The sequence below is a fragment of the Telmatherina bonti genome (assembly GCF_933228915.1).
Source record: "Telmatherina bonti genome assembly, chromosome: 18".
In the NCBI taxonomy this organism is placed as follows: Eukaryota; Metazoa; Chordata; class Actinopteri; order Atheriniformes; family Telmatherinidae; genus Telmatherina; species Telmatherina bonti.
Window position 1 is genome coordinate 38,896,738 of NC_136616.1, and position 16,553 is coordinate 38,913,290.

General features: G+C 50.1%; 1 protein-coding gene across 1 annotated transcript in view; it reads right to left on the reverse strand.

Moving 5' to 3' along the window:
• The window catches only part of LOC306769411 (retinal guanylyl cyclase 2-like), a gene marked incomplete at both ends in the record, with an annotated part of 78,286 nt that extends 62,902 nt beyond the window's left edge, over window positions 1-15,384 (reverse strand). Inside the window, 5 exons of the mRNA XM_079257996.1 lie at window positions 5,842-5,997; window positions 6,265-6,407; window positions 6,851-7,006; window positions 14,811-15,041; window positions 15,147-15,384. Of these exons, the coding sequence (XP_079114122.1) occupies window positions 5,842-5,997; window positions 6,265-6,407; window positions 6,851-7,006; window positions 14,811-15,041; window positions 15,147-15,384 (924 nt within the window). The remainder of the gene's footprint in view (window positions 1-5,841; window positions 5,998-6,264; window positions 6,408-6,850; window positions 7,007-14,810; window positions 15,042-15,146) is intronic.
• Between the last annotated feature and the right edge of the window lie 1,169 nt (window positions 15,385-16,553).

Sequence of the window (16,553 nt, forward strand, 5' to 3'; positions counted from 1 at the left end):
GGACCAGTCTCCTCCTCCTCCTCTCTCCTGACGGGACCAGTCTCCTCTCCCTCCTCTCTCCTGACGGGACCAGTCTCCTCTCTACTCCTCTCTCCTGACGGGACCAGTCTCCTCTCTCCTCCTCTCTCCTGACGGGGGGACCAGTCTCCTCCTCCTCCTCTCTCCTGACGGGACCAGTCTCCTCCTCCTCCTCTCTCCTGACGGGACCAGTCTCCTCTCTACTCCTCTCTCCTGACGGGACCAGTCTCCTCTCTACTCCTCTCTCCTGACGGGGACCAGTCTCCTCCTCCCTCCTCTCTCCTGACGGGACCAGTCTCCTCCTCCTCCTCTCTCCTGACGGGACCAGTCTCCTCTCTACTCCTCTCTCCTGACGGGACCAGTCTCCTCTCTACGCCTCCTCTCTCCTGACGGGACCAGTCTCCTCCTCCCTCCTCTCTCCTGACGGGACCCAGTCTCCTCTCTACCTCTCTCCTGACGGGACCAGTCTCCTCCTCCCTCCTCTCTCCTGACGGGGACCAGTCTCCTCTCTCCCTCCTCTCCTCCTGACGGGACCAGTCTCCTCTCTACTCCTCTCTCCTGACGGGACCAGTCTCCTCTCTACTCCCTCTCCTCCTGACGGGACCAGTCTCCTCTCTACTCCTCTCTCCTGACGGGACCAGTCTCCTCTCTACTCCTCTCTCCTGACGGGACCAGTCTCCTCCTCCCGACCAGTCTCCTCCTCCCTCCTCTCTCCTGACGGACCAGTCTCCTCCTCTCCTCCTCTCTCCTGACGGGACCAGTCTCCTCTCTACTCCTCTCTCCTGACGGGACCAGTCTCCTCTCCTCCTCTCTCCTGACGGGACCAGTCTCCTCCTCCTCCTCTCTCCTGACGGGACCAGTCTCCTCCTCCCTCCTCTCTCCTGACGGGACCAGTCTCCTCTCTACTCCTCTCTCCTGACGGGACCAGTCTCCTCCTCCCTCCTCTCTCCTGACGGGACCAGTCTCCTCTCTACTCCTCTCTCCTGACGGGACCAGTCTCCTCTCTACTCCTCTCTCCTGACGGGACCAGTCTCCTCCTCCCTCCTCTCTCCTGACGGGACCAGTCTCCTCTCTACTCCTCTCTCCTGACGGGACCAGTCTCCTCTCTACTCCTCTCTCCTGACGGGACCAGTCTCCTCTCTACTCCTCTCTCCTGACGGGACCAGTCTCCTCCTACTCCTCTCTCCTGACGGGACCAGTCTCCTCTCTACTCCTCTCTCCTGACGGGACCAGTCTCCTCTCTCCCTCCTCTCTCCTGACGGGACCAGTCTCCTCTCTACTCCTCTCTCCTGACGGGACCTCCCTCCTCTCTCTCCTGACGGGACCAGTCTCCTCTCTCTCCTCTCTCCTGACGGGACCAGTTCTCTCTACTCCTCTCTCCTGGCGGGACCAGTCTCCTCTCTACTCCTCTCTCCTGACGGGACCAGTCCTCCTCTCTCCCCTCCTCTCTCCTGACGGGACCAGTCTCCTCTCTCCCTCCTCTCTCCTGACGGGACCAGTCTCCTCCTCCTCCTCTCTCCTGACGGGACCAGTCTCCTCCTCCCTCCTCTCTCCTGACGGGACCAGTCTCCTCCTCCCTCCTCTCTCCTGACGGGACCAGTCTCCTCCTCCCTCCTCTCTCCTGACGGGACCAGTCTCCTCCTCCTCCTCTCTCCTGAACGGGACCAGTCTCCTCTCTCCTCCTCTCTCCTGACGGGACCAGTCTCCTCTCTACTCCTCTCTCCTGACGGGACCAGTCTCCTCCTCCTCCTCTCTCCTGACGGGACCAGTCTCCTCCTCCTCCTCTCTCCTGACGGGACCAGTCTCCTCTCTACTCCTCTCTCCTGACGGGACCAGTCTCCTCTCTACTCCTCTCCTCCTGACGGGACCAGTCTCCTCCTCCCTCCTCTCTCCTGACGGGACCAGTCTCCTCCTCCCTCCCTCTCTCCTGACGGGACCAGTCTCCTCTCTACTCCTCTCTCCTGACGGGACCAGTCTCCTCTCTACTCCTCTCTCCTGACGGGACCATCTCCTCTCTACTCCTCTCTCCTGGACGGGACCAGTCTCCTCCTCCTCCTCTCTCCTGACGGGACCAGTCTCCCCTCCCCTCCGACGGACCATCTCCTCTCTACTCCTCTCTCCTGACGGGACCAGTCTCCTCCTCCCTCCTCTCTCCTGACGGGACCAGTCTCCTCTCTACTCCTCTCTCCTGACGGGACCAGTCTCCTCTCTACTCCTCTCTCCTGACGGGACCAGTCTCCTCTCTACTCCTCTCTCCTGACGGGACCAGTCTCCTCTCTACTCCTCCCTCCTGACGGGACCAGTCTCCTCTCTACTCCTCTCTCCTGACGGGACCAGTCTCCTCTCTACTCCTCTCTCCTGACGGGACCAGTCTCCTCCTCCTCCTCTCTCCTGACGGGACCAGTCTCCTCTCTACTCCTCTCTCCTGACGGGACCAGTCTCCTCTCTACTCCTCTCTCCTGACGGGACCAGTCTCCTCTCTACTCCTCTCTCCTGACGGGACCAGTCTCCTCTCTACTCCTCTCTCCTGACGGGACCAGTCTCCTCCTCCCTCCTGACGGGACCAGTCTCCTCTCTACTCCTCTCTCCTGACGGGACCAGTCTCCTCTCTACTCCTCTCTCCTGACGGGACCAGTCTCCTCCTCCCTCCTCTCTCCTGACGGGACCAGTCTCCTCTCTACTCCTCTTTCCTGACGGGACCAGTCTCCTCCTCCCTCCTCCCTCCTGACGGGACCAGTCTCCTCTCTACTCCTCTCTCCTGACGGGACCAGTCTCCTCTCTACTCCTCTCTCCTGACGGGACCAGTCTCCTCCTCCCTCCTCTCTCCTGACGGGACCAGTCTCCTCTCTACTCCTCTCTCCTGACGGGACCAGTCTCCTCTCTACTCCTCTCTCCTGACGGGACCAGTCTCCTCCTCCCTCCTCTCTCCTGACGGGACCAGTCTCCTCTCTACTCCTCTCTACTGACGGGACCAGTCTCCTCTCTACTCCTCTCTCCTGACGGGACCAGTCTCCTCCTCCCTCCTCCCTCCTGACGGGACCAGTCTCCTCTCTACTCCTCTCTCCTGACGGGACCAGTCTCCTCTCTACTCCTCTCTCCTGACGGGACCAGTCTCCTCCTCCCTCCTCTCTCCTGACGGGACCAGTCTCCTCTCTACTCCTCTTTCCTGACGGGACCAGTCTCCTCCTCCCTCCTCCCTCCTGACGGGACCAGTCTCCTCTCTACTCCTCTTTCCTGACGGGACCAGTCTCCTCCTCCCTCCTCTCTCCTGACGGGACCAGTCTCCTCTCTACTCCTCTCTCCTGACGGGACCAGTCTCCTCTCTACTCCTCTCTCCTGACGGGACCAGTCTCCTCTCTACTCCTCTCTCCTGACGGGACCAGTCTCCTCCTCCCTCCTCTCTCCTGACGGGACCAGTCTCCTCTCTACTCCTCTCTCCTGACGGGACCAGTCTCCTCTCTACTCCTCTCTCCTGACGGGACCAGTCTCCTCCTCCCTCCTCTCTCCTGACGGGACCAGTCTCCTCCTCCCTCCTCTCTCCTGACGGGACCAGTCTCCTCTCTACTCCTCTCTCCTGACGGGACCAGTCTCCTCCTCCCTCCTCTCTCCTGACGGGACCAGTCTCCTCTCTACTCCTCTCTCCTGACGGGACCAGTCTCCTCTCTACTCCTTTCTCCTGACGGGACCAGTCTCCTCTCTACTCCTCTCTCCTGACGGGACCAGTCTCCTCCTCCCTCCTCTCTCCTGACGGGACCAGTCTCCTCTCTACTCCTCTCTCCTGACGGGACCAGTCTCCTCTCTACTCCTTTCTCCTGACGGGACCAGTCTCCTCTCTACTCCTCTCTCCTGACGGGACCAGTCTCCTCCTCCCTCCTCTCTCCTGACGGGACCAGTCTCCTCCTCCCTCCTCTCTCCTGAAGGGACCAGTCTCCTCCTCCCTCCTCTCTCCTGACGGGACCAGTCTCCTCTCTACTCCTCTCTCCTGACGGGACCAGTCTCCTCCTCCCTCCTCTCTCCTGACGGGACCAGTCTCCTCTCTACTCCTCTCTCCTGACGGGACCAGTCTCCTCTCTACTCCTTTCTCCTGACGGGACCAGTCTCCTCTCTACTCCTCTCTCCTGACGGGACCAGTCTCCTCCTCCCTCCTCTCTCCTGACGGGACCAGTCTCCTCCTCCCTCCTCTCTCCTGAAGGGACCAGTCTCCTCTCTACTCCTCTCTCCTGAAGTATATACATATATATATATATATATATATATATATATATATATATATATATATATATATATATATATATATATATATATACACATATAAATTTTAACTAAGTGCAATTGTACATGTTGATCTTTCTTTCCTGTCCTCTCCACCCCAACCAGTCGAGCCGGGTTTTGCCGGAGGTTTTCTTCCTGTTAAAGGGGAGTTTTTTACATCCCACTGTCACCGCGTGCAGCTCAGGATGGAGGATTGGAACCAAGTCATGACTCGATGCAATCAGTTGGTTTCTATGATAGGATATGTATGAATTGGCTTGAAATGATGTGTATGAAAAGTGTCCTGGGACAATATTGTTGTGAAGTGGCGCTGTATAAATAAAGTTAAATTGAATTGAATATATATATATATATATACACACGCACACACAAATACAACTGTCAGGAGCACCAGAGATGAAGAAGCTACATATAAACCATGTAGTTCAGGTCAAGTCAGAAACACAGGAAGAAAACCAGCTGCTGTTAGTGAATAAACCTGCAGACGCCTCATTGACTGAGTCACATGCAGAACATACAGAGTGGAACGTGTTCAGAGAAGAGTGATCTTGCCAATGTGACCCCGCCCACACAAAGGTGAGAGGGATTTATTACGATCTTCCTTTGGGTCTCTTGAAAATAAGGTCACACATTCCAATGGAGAAGCAAAAGTATGCCAGACATGGTGAGCAACAACTCTCAGCACAGCCAGTCCAGCATGCTTGTGCCTCTGAGCAATGTGCTACGAAAGGTATTGAAAGAAGGAGTTGTCTTCCCACGATACCACTCTTTCTCTCATGCATCATCTTTCTGGCTCCAAACCTCAGAAAACTAACAAGGACTTGTTGGTCTCTGCTGTCACATCAACCTGCTATGGAGCACACTCAATCTCAATGTCTGGATCCATTTCGAAACTGGTTGCTTCCACCAGCTGCTCCTGGACATCCTCTGCAGGTCTTGTTCTTCTGCACCTTCCACTATTCCAACTGTACAGACAGATTTTTACACTATTCCTCTGAAGCTGGGCTGTGGTTTTGTTCACCACAGCCCAGTTGTTATGGTCACATGATGTTACTACGTCACCTGACCAGTCTAGAGATTGGTCCTGGGAACTGTTTACATTTCAGAGCCAAAACATGTTGGTCACAAGGCTCAGTGATTGAATGGTAATGAAACCTGGTGAAGAAGAGCTGCGGTTACATTCTTGGTTCTGGGAACAACCTGAAGACCACTTTCTCTGTCTCGGGATGGTTTTCCTGGTTTAACATAACAGCTTTATGCTCCACATGAGCTTCCATTGAAAGGGAGAGTCATACAGTAATATCAGAGAAAAGTACTGTGAACCTTAGGTTTTAGCTGAGTGAGACCATGTCAGTTTCCCTTTTCTTCGGATAGTGGTGGTGGTGGTGGTGGTGATGGGGGCGGTCCTTTTCTGTGGCATGGTTGGGAAGTAAATTAAATCTCTTGGGGTGATCAAACCCACAGCTGAGTTCTTGTTTACATCACAGAGTGTTGTTACTGGGCACTGTAAATTTTCCTGTGTATTAACTTTTATGTCATTCATGCATTTACCTCTGTTGCAGAGATGGCTGAGCGAATTTCTCTGCTGACTTGAGCCTGACGAAAAGCTTCATAAAAACTCTGGTCAGAAGCCATGGTAACAGTCAGAACAGCACTGTAGGCGTGACGAAGGGCAGTGCTGTTGGTCAGCTGGTAGAAGTTTATGTCCTGATTTAACAAAGGTCCAAAGAAGGGAAACAATCAGAACTTTTCTTTCATCAACCAGCAAGGTTTTCAGGTGGAAAAGTTCAGATTTGGATGTGACAATATAAAATACAAGACCAAGAGTTTTTTCATTGATTCATTTTCAACAATCATTCATTTAAAACATTTATTTTCTTAATCTTGTTCTTGATGAACAGCACCACCCTCTTGGTGGAACTACACATGTAGAAACATTTCAAATGTGAGCCAAGTAGAAATGTGATCATTTACCTGGTATGGCATGGCATACAGCAAGGCGTCATAGGGAATAAACACATAGCCATCAGAGACCATCCCCATATCCAGGGCAGCCAATAGGAGCTCTTTCTGGTGCTCTCCGCCAATCAGAATAGAGCTCATGCACATGATGACCACTAAAGAAGAAATTAAGTTTGTGAAGTTTGATGTGGAAAAGCTGGTTGATATCTACTTTTATCTGATCACATAAATTATGGATTCACATCAAATTACAATATTAAATGCATTTTGTCCAAGCGGGCATCTCCTGAGCCCTCGATACCTGGGTAGTCAGAAATCAACCAACTGAAGCCACGATTAGTTCGTTCACTGATTAGTCAATATGGTAATTGTTTATCATGCTTTTATTGTAACCAAGCAGTAGTTACTGAAATCTGTTGATACATATAACTATCATACACTATGCATTGTAATTGGCTCATGTGTGATCAATGAAATCTAAAAGTTACATGACTAACATTCAAGGCCCCTGAGGCTTTATGACCCTCATTTCTCTCATCTGCTTCCACACTGATGCACCACTGATCTACCAGCTTTGGATATTTCAGTCTGCTCTGACCTTTGACTTTGTCAGCTTGTCTTATCTCCTTCAGCGCCTCTCGAGCCCTGTTCTTGTGCTTTGTTTCCATGGTAACCACAGGACCGATTGGCAGGCCCATCGCACGGAGTGCAGAGGCAACTTCTTGTCCAGTGCTTTCCCAAAGGTCAGTGGGAGCTGATTAAAACATAAAAGACATCCGAACCACAAGACAGAAAGATAAACAGGTCAGTCAATGCAACATTTCGTTAGATCTCATCATAAGATGTGTATAAATGAATAAAATTAGAAAGAATTGTGCTTTCAAATCTTTTCATATTGATCTTTCTAATCACAAATTTACTCAGAAAAGACTACTTGCAAATAATGATGAACACATTTTGAAATCTTGCCACTTTTGTGATGTGATTAGCAATAAATTTCTATACAACTTATCAAGGATAAAGGCTTTTTTGATAAACTTATTTTCAGTATTATTTGTGGATTCGCGATACGATCAACTAAATTTATTTTCTCTGCCAAGGAGGTTATGTTTTTACCGGCTTTATCTGTTTGTTTGTTTGTGTTCAAGATAACTCAAAAAGTTAAGGACGGATTTTCATGAAAGTTTCGGGACTTGTTGGAATTGTAAAAAAGGAAGAACTGATTCAATTTTGGTGGTGATGCGGCTCACTGTTCGGATCCAGGAACTTTTTAAAACTGTGGCCCTTGGCAGAAGTTTGTGCTCTCCAAGTGCTTTGCTAGTTTAAAATACTATATTTGGAACAATAAAGATTTTGCTGACCACTCAATTATATGTATAAACACCTGATCATATGAGCATGTTTGCATTGTTGTTAGCACTGTGGTCTCACACAGAGAAGGTTTGAGCCCTGGCTGGGGGGGGGGGGGGGGGGGGGGGGGGGGGGTGTGCATGGGTTCTGAATGGGTAATCTGGCTTCCTCATACAAAACATGCCTGTAAGGTTAATTGCTGTAGTTAATTAATGTTTTGATAAAAGCATCTGCTGAAAGACTGTAAAATAGAATAGTCACCAACATCTTACAAGTTATCATTCCATCCCCTGAGTTAGGACCTCATCACATGACTAACCACCCCATCACCTGAGTTAACCACCCCATCACGTGACTAACCACCCCATCACCTGAGTTAACACCCCATCACATGACTAACCACCCCATCACCTGAGTTAACACCCCATCACATGACTAACCACCCCATCACCTGAGTTAACCACCCCATCACATGACTAACCACCCCATCACGTGACTAACACCCCATCACCTGAGTTAACCACCCCATCACATGACTAACCACCCCATCACGTGACTAACACCCCATCACCTGAGTTAACCACCCCATCACATGACTAACCACCCCATCACATGACTAACCACCCCATCACCTGAGTTAACCACCCCATCACGTGACTAACCACCCCATCACCTGAGTTAACACCCCATCACATGACTAACCACCCCATCACCTGAGTTAACACCCCATCACATGACTAACCACCCCATCACGTGACTAACACCCCATCACCTGAGTTAACACCCCATCACCTGAGTTAACACCCCATCACATGACTAACCACCCCATCACCTGAGTTAACACCCCATCACATGACTAACCACCCCATCACCTGAGTTAACCACCCCATCACATGACTAACCACCCCATCACCTGAGTTAACCACCCCATCACCTGAGTTAACACCCCATCACCTGAGTTAACACCCCATCACATGACTAACCACCCCATCACCTGAGTTAACACCCCATCACATGACTAACCACCCCATCACCTGAGTTAACACCCCATCACATGACTAACCACCCCATCACCTGAGTTAACACCCCATCACATGACTAACCACCCCATCACCTGAGTGAACACCCCATCACATGACTAACCACCCCATCACCTGAGTTAACACCCCATCACATGACTAACCACCCCATCACCTGAGTTAACACCCCATCACATGACTAACCACCCCATCACCTGAGTTAACACCCCATCACGTGACTAACCACCCCATCACGTGACTAACACCCCATCACCTGAGTTAGCACCCCATCACATGACTAACCACCCCATCACCTGAGTTAGCACCCCATCACATGACTAACCACCCCATCACCTGAGTTAACACCCCATCACATGACTAACCACCCCATCACCTGAGTTAGCACCCCATCACGTGACTAACCACCCCATCACCTGATTTAACACCCCATCACATGTCTAACCACCCCATCACCTGAGTTAGAACCCCATCACCTGAGTTAGCACCCCATCACGTAACTAACCACCCCATCCCCTGATTTAACACCCCATCACCTGAGTTAGCACCCCATCACGTGACTAACCACCCCATCACATGACTAACCACCCCATCACCTGAGTTAGAACCCCATCACCTGAGTTAGCACCCCATCACGTGACTAACCACCCCATCACCTGATTTAACACTCCATCACGTGACTAACACCCCATCACCTGAGTTAGCACCCAATCACATTACTAACCACCCCATCACCTGAGTTAACACCCCATCACGTGACTAACCACCCCATCACCTGAGTTAACACCCCATCACATTACTAACCACCCCATCACCTGAGTTAACCACCCCATCACATGACTAACCACCCCATCACCTGAGTTAACCACCCCATCACCTGAGTTAACACCCCATCACCTGAGTTAACACCCCATCACATGACTAACCACCCCATCACCTGAGTTAACACCCCATCACATGACTAACCACCCCATCACCTGAGTTAACACCCCATCACATGACTAACCACCCCATCACCTGAGTTAACACCCCATCACATGACTAACCACCCCATCACCTGAGTGAACACCCCATCACATGACTAACCACCCCATCACCTGAGTTAACACCCCATCACATGACTAACCACCCCATCACCTGAGTTAGCACCCCATCACATGACTAACCACCCCATCACCTGAGTGAACACCCCATCACATGACTAACCACCCCATCACCTGAGTTAACACCCCATCACATGACTAACCACCCCATCACCTGAGTTAGAACCCCATCACCTGAGTTAGCACCCCATCACGTAACTAACCACCCCATCCCCTGATTTAACACCCCATCACCTGAGTTAGCACCCCATCACGTGACTAACCACCCCATCACATGACTAACCACCCCATCACCTGAGTTAGAACCCCATCACCTGAGTTAGCACCCCATCACGTGACTAACCACCCCATCACCTGATTTAACACTCCATCACGTGACTAACACCCCATCACCTGAGTTAGCACCCAATCACATTACTAACCACCCCATCACCTGAGTTAACACCCCATCACGTGACTAACCACCCCATCACCTGAGTTAGCACCCCATCACATGACTAAGCACCCCATCACCTGAGTTAACCACCCCATCACGTGACTAACCACCCCATCACCTGAGTTAACACCCCATCACATGACTAACCACCCCATCACCTGAGTTAACACCCCATCACATGACTAACCACCCCATCACCTGAGTTAACACCCCATCACATGACTAACCACCCCATCACCTGAGTTAACACCCCATCACATGACTAACCACCCCATCACCTGAGTGAACACCCCATCACATGACTAACCACCCCATCACCTGAGTTAACACCCCATCACATGACTAACCACCCCATCACCTGAGTTAACACCCCATCACATGACTAACCACCCCATCACCTGAGTTAGCACCCCATCACATGTCTAACCACCCCATCACCTGAGTTAGAACCCCATCACCTGAGTTAGCACCCCATCACGTAACTAACCACCCCATCCCCTGATTTAACACCCCATCACCTGACTAACACCCCATCACCTGAGTTAGCACCCCATCACGTGACTAACCACCCCATCACATGACTAACCACCCCATCACCTGAGTTAGAACCCCATCACCTGAGTTAGCACCCCATCACGTGACTAACCACCCCATCACATGACTAACCACCCCATCACCTGAGTTAACACCCCATCACATGACTAACCACCCCATCACCTGAGTTAGCACCCCATCACATGACTAACCACCCCATCACATGAGTTAGCACCCCATCACATAACTAACTACCCCATGACCTGAGTTAGAACTCCATCACGTGACTAAAAGCCCCATCACCTGAGTTAGAACCCCATCATGTGACTAACCACCCCATCACCTGAGTTAGAACCCCATCACGTGACTAACACCCCATCACCTGAGTTAGCACCCCATCACATGACTAACCACCCCATCACCTGAGTTAGCACCCCATCACGTGACTAACCACCCCATCACCTGAGTTAGAACCCCATTACGTGACTAACACCCCATCACCTGAGTTAGCACCCCATCACGTGACTAACCACCCCATCACGTGACTAACCACCCCATCACCTGAGTTAACACCCCATCACGTGACTAACCACCCCATCACCTGAGTTAGCACCCCATCACATGACTAACCACCCCATCACCTGAGTTAGCACCCCATCACATGACTAACCACCCCATCACATGAGTTAGCACCCCATCACATGACTAACTACCCCATGACCTGAGTTAGAACTCCATCACGTGACTAACCACCCCATCACCTGAGTTAGAACCCCATCATGTGACTAACCACTCCATCACCTGAGTTAGCACCCCATCACGTAACTAACAACCCCATCACCTGAGTTAGCACCCCATCACGTAACTAACAACCCCATCACCTGAGTTAGCACCCCATCACATGACTAACCACCCCATCACGTGACTAACCACCCCATCACATGAGTTAGCACCCCATCACATGACTAACTACCCCATCACCTGAGTTAGCACCCCATCACGTAATTAACCACCCCATTACCGCAGTTAGCACCTCATCACATGACTAACCACCCCATCACCTGAGTTAGCACCCCATCACGTAACTAACCACCCCATCACCTGAGTTAGCACCCCATCACGTAATTAACCACCCCATTACCGCAGTTAGCACCTCATCACATGACTAACCACCCCATCACCTGAGTTAGCACCCCATCACATGACTAACCACCCCATCACATGAGTTAGAACCCCATCATGTGACTAACCACCCCATCACATGAGTTAGCACCCCATCACATGACTAACTACCCCATGACCTGAGTTAGAACTCCATCACGTGACTAACTACCCCATCACCTGAGTTAGAACCCCATCATGTGACTAACCACCCCATCACCTGAGTTAGCACCCCATCACGTAACTAACCACCCCATCACCTGAGTTAGCACCCCATCACGTAACTAACCACCCCATCACCTGAGTTAGCACCCCATCACATGACTAACCACCCCATCACCTGAGTTAGCACCCCATCACGTGACTAACCACCCCATCATGTGACTAACCACCCCATCACCTTAGTTACAACCCCATCACATGACTAACCAACCCATCACCTGAATTAGAACCCCATCACGTGACTAACCACCCCATCACGTGACTAACCACCCCATCACGTAACTAACCACCCCATCACCTGAGTTAGCACCCCATCACGTAACTAACCACCCCATCACCTGAGTTAGCACCCCATCACGTAATTAACCACCCCATTACCGCAGTTAGCACCTCATCACATGACTAACCACCTCATCACCTGAGTTAGCACCCCATCACATGACTAACCACCCCATCACATGAGTTAGCACCCCATCACATGACTAACTACCCCATGACCTGAGTTAGAACTCCATCACGTGACTAACCACCCCATCACCTGAGTTAGAACCCCATCATGTGACTAACCACCCCATCACCTGAGTTAGCACCCCATCACGTAACTAACCACCCCATCACCTGAGTTAGCACCCCATCACGTAACTAACCACCCCATCACCTGAGTTAGCACCCCATCACATGACTAACCACCCCATCACATGAGTTAGCACCCCATCACATGACTAACTACCCCATGACCTGAGTTAGAACTCCATCACGTGACTAACTACCCCATCACCTGAGTTAGAACCCCATCATGTGACTAACCACCCCATCACCTGAGTTAGCACCCCATCACGTAACTAACCACCCCATCACCTGAGTTAGCACCCCATCACGTAACTAACCACCCCATCACCTGAGTTAGCACCCCATCACATGACTAACCACCCCATCACCTGAGTTAGCACCCCATCACGTGACTAACCACCCCATCATGTGACTAACCACCCCATCACCTTAGTTACAACCCCATCACATGACTAACCAACCCATCACCTGAATTAGAACCCCATCACGTGACTAACCACCCCATCACGTGACTAACCACCCCATCACGTAACTAACCACCCCATCACCTGAGTTAGCACCCCATCACGTAACTAACCACCCCATCACCTGAGTTAGCACCCCATCACGTAATTAACCACCCCATTACCGCAGTTAGCACCTCATCACATGACTAACCACCTCATCACCTGAGTTAGCACCCCATCACATGACTAACCACCCCATCACATGAGTTAGCACCCCATCACATGACTAACTACCCCATGACCTGAGTTAGAACTCCATCACGTGACTAACCACCCCATCACCTGAGTTAGAACCCCATCATGTGACTAACCACCCCATCACCTGAGTTAGCACCCCATCACGTAACTAACCACCCCATCACCTGAGTTAGCACCCCATCACGTAACTAACCACCCCATCACCTGAGTTAGCACCCCATCACATGACTAACCACCCCATCACCTGAGTTAGCACCCCATCACGTGACTAACCACCCCATCATGTGACTAACCACCCCATCACCTGAGTTACAACCCCATCACATGACTAACCAACCCATCACCTGAATTAGAACCCCATCACGTGACTAACCACCCCATCACGTGACTAACCACCCCATCACGTAACTAACCACCCCATCACCTGAGTTAGAACCCCATCACGTGACTAACCACCCCATCACGTGACTAACCACCCCATCACGTGACTAACCACCCCATCACGTAACTAACCACCCCATCACCTGAGTTAGAACCCCATCACGTGACTAACCACCCCATCACGTGACTAACCACCCCATCACATGACTAACCACCCCATCACCTGAATTAGAACCCCATCACGTGACTAACCACCCCATCACGTGACTAACCACCCCATCACGTAACTAACCACCCCATCACCTGAATTAGAACCCCATCACGTGACTAACCACCCCATCACGTGACTAACCACCCCATCACATGACTAACCACCCCATCACCTGAGTTAGCACCCCATCACATGACTAACCACCCCATCACCTGAGTTAGCACCCCATCACATGACTAACCACCCCATCACCTGAGTTAGCACACCATCACCTGAGTTAGCACCCCATCACATGACTAACCACCCCATCACCTGAGTTAGCACCCCATCACAAGACTAACCACCCCATCACCTGAGGTAGCACCCCATCACGTGACTAACCACCCCATCACGTGACTAACCACCCCATCACATGACTAACCACCCCATCACCTGAGTTAGCACCCCATCACATGACTAACCACCCCATCACCTGAGTTAGCACCCCATCACCTGAGTTAACACCCCATCACGTGACTAACTACCCCATCACCTGAGTTAACACCCCATCACATGACTAACCACCCCATCACCTGAGTTAGAACCCCATCATGTGACTAACCACCCCATCACCTGATTTAGAACCACATCACGTGACTAACCACCCCATCACCTGAGTTAGCACACCATCAAGTCAAATTTTCGTTGAAAACTCATGGAAAGAGTTTGAAAAGCATTAAATATGAATGTAGAATTGTTATTACACATATGAGTTACTTGTGTGAGCTCATTATGCACTTCTCCTTTCATGCAAACATCTGACCCCACCCCTTCCTTTAAACACCCTGTCACAGCAGAGTGTTGCCTCACCTGAGACGACAGCAACATGTGCCCAACGGAAAAATCGGAGCACAGTAAACAGAACTTTGTTGGGAGGCGTGATTGGCGGCAGGTTTGGCCAATCAGCATCTAAACAGCCAGGCGATGCAAGCCCAGCTTCCCAGTGCTGGGCCAATAAAGAAGCAGCGTGGCAGAGGCCGGGATTAAAAGGCCCGATGTAGGCGTGGCCATATCCCTCCATCTCCCCAAATTCAGTCAGAGCTGAAAAAAGAAGAATCATAGAGTTCCAAAGAAAAAATTTTATTACAATCTAAATTTTGTTTTGGAATATTAGTTTATTTTATTTCAGCTGATTGGAAAGCAAACCTTTGGAAACGGAGCAATCCTCGTCAAGAAGTTTTACGTCATACCAGTAACCTCTGCTCAGGTCACTGTCACTTTGTAACCGTGACAACGCCAGATTGGCCGCTGCTGTTGGCATTGCTCGGGAGAACATTGGATCACATGACCACGGACCAACCAGGGCCAGCTTGAATGTTGCTGTCCAGACCTCCGTAATGCATAGCAACCACAGGCATGTCCCTAGCAACCAGGTAAGTTTCATCATGAAAACCTGCAAGAAGTTAAAGTGATAGGTTATTTCCTGCTCCAGATTTATTTCAATCTTTTTCAACATATTCATTTCCAAGAAACATTCAAAGTTCTAAAGAACTGTTCAACCTTGATGTCACAAAATACCACAGAGAGTAGTAGTTCACACAGCTACATTCGAGACATGGCCGTGTCCTTTCACCCCAAAGCCTCATAAATTGTGACAAGTGTCAGTCACTAACTCAGAATGGTTACCCAAGTCATACAGAGGCCACTTAGAGCTGCTGCTGAATGACATGGAGATACAGATGAAGAAATAATGTTCTCGTGGATTCTACTGAAAAACACAGCAGGATATACATATGCACATAAAAGTTCTATTACATCATTTTTCCACACTTCTATGCTGAATCTTTCATGTCCTTCCTGAGGAAACTATATCTATGTTCACACAGACTAGACAGGTGGGTCAATTTCTCTCCCGTGTTTTGGGGTCTATGTCCACGCCCATCCCCATAAAAACCTACTAGAATTATCAATGTATCACATCATCACATGAGAGGAAGGTTGATGATGCCTTCGTTTTAATCATGTGTGTATCTTCAGGGAAACATCCAAAGCCTGCAGGACCAGAGTTGTTGATCCCCTGATATACATCATAACCACTTTCAGAAAGCACAAGAAAGTCCCAAACAATAGTAAGTGCATTAAATTTGTGAAATAAGATGGCGTCATTAAATCCCATTTTATTTGACATTTACATGATCAGGAATTCTCAGTCTGCTGCAGAGAAGGATTACCATCCAGCTGAGTCACCAGAACCAGTCGTCTAGCAAGGTATAGCACGATCAATAAAATAATGATGTTGGACATAATCATTAGTTTGGCTTCTAATAAGTCAAAAACAGGTTTCAGCATGTCCAAGTTCAAATATGTCCGAACAGGTTCTAACATGTTCAGGTTCTAACATGTCAAAGTTCCAATATGTCCTACCAGGTTCTATAATATCCAGTTTTTAACATGTCCTCACAGGTTCTAACATGTCCAGGTTGTAAAATGTTCTAACAGGTTCTAACTTGTTCAGTTTCTAACATGTCAAAGTTCCAATATGTCCTACCAGGTTCTATAATATACAGTTTTTAACATGTCGTCACAGGTTCTAACATGTCCAGGTTGTAAAAT